Source organism: Eucalyptus grandis, chromosome 8, assembly GCF_016545825.1.
Source record: "Eucalyptus grandis isolate ANBG69807.140 chromosome 8, ASM1654582v1, whole genome shotgun sequence".
Taxonomy (NCBI): Eukaryota; Viridiplantae; Streptophyta; class Magnoliopsida; order Myrtales; family Myrtaceae; genus Eucalyptus; species Eucalyptus grandis.
In genome coordinates, this window is record NC_052619.1 from 58,639,012 (window position 1) to 58,647,773 (window position 8,762).

The following is an 8,762-nucleotide window of genomic DNA, read 5'->3' on the forward strand; positions in this document are numbered from 1 at the left end:
TAACAATCTCATTACTCAAAGACATAAGGCAGCGGGACTGTCTTTTCAACTTTTGTCTCTTAAAATCGTTAGTACGAAATCTATCATGACAATTACGATTGGAAAGTTGCCTTCATCATCTACCCATCTTTATCAACTCTCCCACTTCTCTGAAAATATCTGTAGAGGAGTTTCGAGGTTAGAAACAATAGAGGGACATTTGGTAATTTCAAGGAATTAGCAAAAATTCTTTCGTGTTGATATCAAAAGCCTCTTTTGAATTATAACCTTCCGAATCTTCGTTTTTCCAATAGAATTAGGTGACTCAATTAATATCCACCAGCTCACAGGAAACAATCACACCCTTGATCCGCAAGTAAGCGATGTCATGTAAGTTCTAGAAGCCATTGGAATTTGGAATAAGAAATTGCTTACAAGTTATAACTTTCGTAAAACGTTTCTGCTCATAAGGTTGTACAGCAGTCGCAGCTTTGGACAACAGCATCTTATTTCTGACCTCCCATGAACTTGTGTTCCCAAAGGTACTTGTGCAACAGGAGAGTGAATCACTGCTATGTGGATTGCTACTAAGTTCAGTGTTTGGGATGTTAAATCAGACGAAGTCCCCTGATTATTACTCATAGGAAATATCTGCAGCCCAAAAATTTCCATGGTGAAGATGAGTGTGAAAAGAGTTTTTCCTACTCTAGAAAGGGTCAATTCAATCCACTTTGGATGCATGAAACTGTGTTCAGAAAACAGTCCTTGTGTAATCATGCTGCTCTAAATTGATGCTGAAGAGCTGAAGAAGTGAAGGAGGAATAATGCAAGGTTGTAGAAGTTATGAATGAGCACTTCCATAGCTGATAATATGCATTGTTTAATCTGGAGATGAGAAAATCAAATAGACTGCCACCCGGTCATAGTGGTTATGGAACGGTTCATTGTCTGGAATTAAGAAAGGGGAAATAAAGATAGAAACATTGAAAACTTGGACTTCTGCAGGGAAACTTGTTGCATAAATTGTTTACCAGGTCAAGCACTGTCTGTATAAATAGAGACCATGTCATGCAAGGCACCTCACTCCTCCCTCGAGCAATAATACTCTGAGCTAGGAAATAGAACCTGAGATCAGCCCCAACTCCCGCCCACAATGAAGTCCTTTCCAGTTAGCCTTCTCATTTTGGCTTTGGCAACTGCAACTGCCTTTGCTTATGACCCAAGTCCTCTTCAGGACATATGCGTGGCCATCAACGACCCCAAGTCTGCAGGTTAAACCTCTCTTCTAGTGTTATTGACATGCTGTTTTCTTCTTGTCAGCGATGCTATAAACAGAACATGCAAAAAGGTTCTGTTTTGGTAGCATGGCGACATTGTCATCGACTATAACTAGGACAATAGTCATCGCATATTGAGTGATGCATATTAAGACGAGTTCTGTTTTCTTATGCAGTGTTTGTGAACGGGGAGTTTTGCAAGGACCCTAAGCAAGCCAATGCAGATGACTTCACCTTTATGGGGTTCAGAAAGCCTGGGAATACTGCAAACCCACTTGGATCGAAAGTCACACCTGCAACCGTCAACGAGTTTCCAGGACTCAATACTTTGGGCATATCCGCGGCTCGCATTGACTTCGCTCCTGGAGGTTTAAACCCTCCCCACACTCACCCTCGCGGCACTGAGGTCTTGGTCGTCATCGAGGGCACACTCCTTGTTGGCTTCGTCACATCCAACCAATTGAACAACACTCTCTTCACCAAAGTCTTGTACAAAGGCGATGTGTTTGTTTTCCCAATTGGACTCATTCACTTCCAGTTGAATACTGGAAAGACCCCTGCGCTGGCCTTTGCCGGTTTGAGCAGCCAAAATCCAGGAGTCATTACCATTGCTAACTCCGTCTTTGGAGCAAAGCCACCCATTTCTGCTGATGTTCTCACCAAGGCCTTCCAAGTGGACAAGAAAACTGTTGACTACCTCCAGGCACAGTTTTGGTACGACAACAACTAAATGGAATGGATGACCAGAAAAACACCAACGGAGCATCTAAGCCATTTATCTTACGCAAGCATTCCTTGTTTCCATGAGAGATTTCCAAGAATAAAAACACTGCTTTATGTCAGTGGTCAATGGGTATTTTTACCTCTTGTATGAGTAATTGCTCAGTAAAGTATTATTTACTAAGAATCTCCTGTTTCTCGATCCCTGTTTTGACGAAAGTTTCTCATATGGACCGGAGCCAAAAGCCAAGCAAAGTCATAATAGAAACAAAACACAGATTTCGATCAGATGCATATAAGCTTAGTGAAAACAATTGTAACGACTTTGGGCACTCGGATCAGCCTCAAAATGATCATTGAAGTGTTGCTTGTCAAATTATCGAGCACAAAAGGTTAATGCACGCTTTCCATTGCGGGACCTGAACTCTCGTATTGATCAGACATTCATCAAGAACGATCCATCCATATTCCATTGGTGTCAAATTTTCATGCTCTGATTTTGTGATACTGCGGCACAGTAAGTCCCAATCCACACTCAGCATGTCTTGAAGATCAATGCTTCGTGCTGCCAAGTTGCTGACTTTGTTCCTATTGCCCGGATGTATCGTCGTTCTTGTAGAAAACATGCTGTACTTTCACAGTTCGACATCTGCTACCAATTTGGTGGGAACTCTTACTATTCTTGTATTTCACCGCCCGCTGAATTTCTGACAATTTTCGAAATGATGACTACTATCAATAAAAAGCCCAATCTGAAAAACCATTCACTAAGAAATCGTGCCATATGCAAAAAATGCTCTCTAAAATAACTCTAGATAAAGTAGTTGATTAAAAGAAGAATATCGAAAGTTGGGATTTTTATTTTTATTTTTAAGTGGGAGACTAAGACTTACTATAACCAATTGAAGTCCCCTACCGTACTTCATGTGGAGAGGGCGTTCAGTGCAGAATAGAGACTTAACCATAGGACTTCCCATACTTCGCAAGTAGATACGGAAAATTATCTCATAAACTTTCAGCATCGAAAACGGTTTGAGTGTGAAGGTCGCAGCAGAGATATCTACTCATTTTCAACAAATCTCTTATATCTCCATGTTATATTAAGATGCATTGATGACTGGGGCCACAGCTCGAGAAATATATATCAATGGTACAAGATTTTAGAGGTGGCTCTAATGGGGCTCACATTACCAAGTGGCACTTAGTCCTCGACCAATTTGTATCAATAATACAAGATTTTAGAGATCGCTCCCACAAGACTTATGTCATGGTATAGCACTTAGTCCTTGGCAAACTCATAACGTAATACAAGGTTTTAAAGGTGGCTCCTGCAAAACTCGCATCATCATGTAGAACTTAGTTCTTGACCAATGCATATCAATAGTATAAGATTCTCATTCTCAAACCCTATTAGGTTTCACAATCCAAGTTCATAAATCAATTCATATAACCTTTCACAATTTGTTTCATATGCTAGTTCTCCTACCAATCACAAGTATTTAAATTAAACTATTTCAAATGGTCAAAATCATTTCTAACTATTTCGAATACCATAAAGGATAACAATTGTTTGATCAAGTTTTTATGCCATGGATATGCTCCCCAATCTTTACCACTTTCGAAATATGAATCATCAGATATAAAGAAGATATAACCACCAATCACCACTAACCAAAAGCCCGAATGGAAGCTAGGCTGCCTAGCAAGCTTCAAAGTTCTACGAAAAAGAGAACATAATTTGAATATCAAATTTACACACCAAATAACTTCGACCGAGACTCTATTAGGTAACACTATTTGTGGGTTGAGTCATTCACTATGGGTCGACAAAAGACCTCAAGGCAGGCGGTTGCGTGACGAATAATCACTTGCATGATAAACAGCCACCCAAGCTTGTGCTACCAACTTTATCGTGTTGTATTTCTTTAACAAACTCCAGTTCAAGCTATTAAGGTGTGGTTTATACTCCTCATCGACAAGAAGACATGGGATCTCACTCCTCGATGAACGAGCGAGGGATAAGGTCAAAAGAGTAGTTTGGGCTTGGGTCCATAAATAGCTACTGAATAGCTTAACGCTTTCTCAACTTTAGAGTTTTCTTGTGCCGCCTATATATATTATATTTCTCTTGTAATCGAGTGATATATAGAGATGTAAGAGAAGCTAATAATAGCATAATTATCTGTTGGATGTACCCCTTGAGGGTAAATTAGGATAAAGTTAGTGTCTCGATTTCTCTTTCTTACGTTTAGACTCTATTTTGTTGTATTTGTGCACCAAATCCTAACACGAGCAAACTTTGAAAGAAAAAAAAAAACTCTTTTAAGTATTATAAGATCCTCAGCTTTATCAACTCAAAAGATGACCAAAGAATAGTGAAAACCATTGTAAAAAACAAAAAAAAAAAATTGAACTGAGTAGCAATGTGCGCAAAACTCTAAAAATTCGTTCCAATCGAACTATAACTTGAAACTAATTTTTGTAAGATCTCACGGCTCCACAACACCATAATTATCATTTCCACATAATTTTCACAGCCAAACGACTCCCGAATCGACACGGTAACTCAAAATTAATATAGACCTGAATTTATGTCCTAACTCCAAAATTTCCCTTGATTAAATGAACCAAGGATTATAATCCTAGGGTGCTACAAAACAAAGGCAAACTTGAGTCATCGTAGCCTCCCGCGCGTGCATGCAAAAGCCCCATTTCTCTTTCTCTGGTTCGTGACAAGGGGGAGAAGAGAAGGAAACATTTTCAGATTTATCTGGACTGAAGGTGGAATGGGCTGAGGTCTTGGGCCTTTTCTTTTCTTTTGCAATTACATATTATGCAATTCAAAGCAAAATAAACGTTGTATTGAGAGCATTTTTAATGCTCAGTGGATGTAAACGCCCACCTAATAACCCAATTCAAAAAGCACATTCTAGAGGTTGATAAGACCGTGCCAATAAAATATGTAAACCACAAGACTAATGGCCACAATCACAACAAATCAAAATTGGATGACGCTGCCGCATGGTTTTATCGGTGCAGAGGGGAGAAAAGAGAGTGCATGAGTTGTTAGATAATGATCCTGAGAGAAGGATAAAGACGCACTGTTCTCTGAATGGATCGGTGTTTGAGAAGGTCAACAATGGACCTTTGACAACAGCAACAGAGATAGGGTTTAGGAAATCAACCCCTGGGTGAGCACTTTCAACAACTCTTTCCCTTATTTCTCCAATTGACTAGTCTGCTTCGCTGGGGCCGTAAGTAGATATCTAAATCCGGTGATGTGTCGTTCCGTTGCTGCTTCGACGAAACCCCGATCAGGTTAAATTTCCTCTGTTCCAGCTAAGGAATGCGTAAATCTAAGGTGGGAATGATATTCACAGATAACGTCAGCGTTCTTTTTTTATCTCTGTACTTCACTGTTGCAGCCGTCCAGGGTCGACTCAGCAGCGGGATGGTGCGGACCACTTCCTCAGAAAAAGTACCAGATCCTTAAAAAGTTGAATAATTCATTTACGAGAAAATGCAGGAATAGGCGTTCCTAATACGCCTTCACCATGAAAGGACTTGCCTAGTTGGTGATTTGCTTCCGATTTTTCAGTGTATCATGCAGGACGTTCACACCATAAAATCACTTGCTGTGCATTTGCGTTGTGATAATATTGACAAGGATAAGCAGAGCAAGCATCTTAATATCAGAGGGGTAAAAGGCCGATTCCAGCCAAAAGTAGGATCTAAAAAACTAATGAGTGTTTAAACTTCCGTACGTGGATAATACTCCCCAGGAAGAAAACTCGAGATTACTAGTTATTGAAAATTTGATGTGCCGAAGGTAAGAAACCGGGAACAGATGCCCACTGAATTATTACATAGCATCAAGTTAATAAACAAAAATTGCGCTCTAGCAATTTTATTAGGAAAAGAACACAAGTGTCATAACTTTTATATAGTGTTCACTTAAGTATCATAACTTTTTTTTTTCGCTCATTTAAATGTATAACTTATATACAGTACTCACTTGAACACTATAACTTCCAATCAATCACTTTAATACTATAACTTTCATAAATATGCATCACAAGTGTCATGCCATGTTGGATAAGCGTTTTTAAAAGTTATGACACTCAATTGAAAGCTATGACATTTAAGGAAACGTTGTAAAAATTATGTGCCCAAGTGGTCAGAAAAAAAGTCGAGGTATTCAAGTAAGCGTCATAAAAAATTATCGCATTTATAATGTCCATACCAATTTCAATACTCAAAGATGTAAGGTAGTCATACTGTCTTTTGAATTTTCTATCTCTTAAAATGGTTAGCGTAAAATGTATCATGACAATTACAATTAGAAACTTTCCTTCATCTAGCCACCCTTAACAAGTCTCCCACTTCTCTGAGAAAATCTGCGGAGGAGGTTCGAGATTAGAAACAATAAAGGGACATTTGGTCATTTCAAGGGAATTAGCTAAAATTCTTTGTGGTTGATAGCAAAGCCTCTTTTGAATTATAACCTTCCGAAGCTTCATTTTTCAACAGAATTAGGTGACTTATTTAATATCCACCAGCTCAACATGGAAACGGTCACACCCTTGATCCTCAAGCTGGCAATGTCCCATGAGTCCTAGAAGCCATTGGAATAAGACATTCCTCACAAGTTCTATCCTTTAAAACTTTCTGCTCATTAGGTTACAGAGCAGAAGCAGCTTTGGACAACAGCATCTTACTTCTGACCTCCCATGAACCTTAGGCAAAGTTGCACATAACCATCAGTTAATGGACAAGGCACTAATTGTACTAAATGTTCATAACATCAGTGATGAGCTTGCATTGTCTATCCAAAGGTACATAATGCGAGGAAACAATCAGTTCCTTGATCCTCAAGTAAGCGATGTCATGTAAGTTCTAGAAGCCATTGGAATTTGGAATAAGATATTGCTCACAAGTTCTATTTTTCGTAAAACTTTTCTGCTCATAAGGTTGTAAAGCAGTCGCAGCTTTGGACAACAGCATCTTATTTCTGACCTCCCGTGAACTTGTGTTCCCAAAGGTACTTAATGAATCAAGTTTTGTGCAACAGGAGAGTGAATCACTGCTCTGTGGATTGCTACTAAGTTCAGTGTTTGGGATGTTAAATCAGACGAAGTACCCTGATTATTACTGATAGGATAAATCTGCAGCCCAAAAATTTATGCTGATGAGCTGAAGAAGTGAAGGAGGAATAATGCAAGGTTGTAAAAGTTATGAATGAGCACTTCCATAGCTGATAATATGCATTGTTTAATCTGGAGATGAGAAAATCAAATTGACTGCCACCCGGTCATAGTGGTTATGGAACGGTTCATTGTCTGGAATTAAGAAAGGGGAAATAAAGATAGAAACATTGAAAACTTGGTCTTCTGCAGGGAAACTTGTTGCATAAATTGTTTACCAGGTCAAGCACTGTCATGTATAAATAGAGACCATGTCATGCAAGGCAACTCACTCCTCCCTCGAGCAATAATACTCTGAGCTAGGAAATAGAACCTGAGATCAGCCCCAACTCCCGCCCACAATGAAGTCCTTTCCAGTTAGCCTTCTCATTTTGGCTTTGGCAACTGCAACTGCCTTTGCTTATGACCCAAGTCCTCTTCAGGACATATGCGTGGCCATCAACGACCCCAAGTCTGCAGGTTAAACCTCTATTCTAGTGTTATTGACATGCTGTTTTCTTCTTGTCAGCGATGCTATAAACAGAACATGCACAAAGGTTTTGTTTTGGTAGCATGACGACATTGTCATCGCATATTGAGTGATACACATTAACATGAGTTCTGTTTTCTTATGCAGTGTTTGTGAACGGGGAGTTTTGCAAGGACCCTAAGGAAGCCAATGCAGATGACTTCACCTTTATGGGGTTCAGAAAGCCTGGGAATACTGCAAACCCACTTGGATCGAAAGTCACACCTGCAACCGTCAACGAGTTTCCAGGACTCAATACTTTGGGCATATCCGCGGCTCGCATTGACTTCGCTCCTGGAGGTTTAAACCCTCCCCACACTCACCCTCGCGGCACTGAGGTCTTGGTCGTCATCGAGGGCACACTCCTTGTCGGCTTCGTCACATCCAACCAATTGAACAACACTCTCTTCACCAAAGTCTTGTACAAAGGCGATGTGTTTGTTTTCCCAATTGGACTCATTCACTTCCAGTTGAATACTGGAAAGACCCCTGCGCTGGCCTTTGCCGGTTTGAGCAGCCAAAATCCAGGAGTCATTACCATTGCTAACTCCGTCTTTGGAGCAAAGCCACCCATTTCTGCTGATGTTCTCACCAAGGCCTTCCAAGTGGACAAGAAAACTGTCGACTACCTTCAAGCACAGTTTTGGTACGACAACAACTAAATGGAACAGATGACTCAAGATATGCCGACAGAGCATTTGAGCCATAGTACTTATGAGATCATTGCTACTTTCCAAGATTGCTAAGAATAAATGAATAATTTTTCTCAATGTTTATAGGGTTGTTATATACCTTGTTGTATGAATCATTGAGCAATAAAGATCATTTACTAAGAATCTCTTTCAACCAAACCCCCCGGGGCGCTTTCTTCCCTCCCTCCCTCCCTCCCTCACTGTTTTGAGGATAATTTCTCATTCGAAAGGAGCCAAATCCCAAGCAAAGTCATTCCTCACATTTAATTACGGGGCGAGGATCCATAAAAATTCCATCGATGTCACCTTTTTCAAGCTCTAATTTGGTGGAAGCACAGGAAAGGAAGTCCCAGTCCACACACCGCTTGTCATCAGGATCATT

The 8,762-nt window shown here is 40.0% G+C and overlaps 2 protein-coding genes across 2 annotated transcripts; both read left to right on the top strand.

Annotated features, from left to right (window-relative positions):
* Positions 1-1,053: 1,053 nt before the first annotated feature.
* LOC104431129 (germin-like protein subfamily 1 member 13) lies at positions 1,054-2,012 on the top strand. Its single transcript, XM_010043811.3, has 2 exons — positions 1,054-1,250; positions 1,433-2,012. Exons 1-2 carry the CDS (start codon positions 1,133-1,135, stop codon positions 1,984-1,986), a joined length of 672 nt encoding a protein of 223 aa, XP_010042113.1. The 5' UTR covers positions 1,054-1,132; the 3' UTR covers positions 1,987-2,012.
* Positions 2,013-7,453: 5,441 nt separating this feature from the next.
* On the top strand, positions 7,454-8,534 carry LOC120286885 (germin-like protein subfamily 1 member 13). The gene is made up of 2 exons (XM_039299470.1): positions 7,454-7,639; positions 7,797-8,534. Exons 1-2 carry the CDS (start codon positions 7,522-7,524, stop codon positions 8,348-8,350), a joined length of 672 nt encoding a protein of 223 aa, XP_039155404.1. The 5' UTR covers positions 7,454-7,521; the 3' UTR covers positions 8,351-8,534.
* The last annotated feature ends 228 nt before the right edge of the window (positions 8,535-8,762 follow it).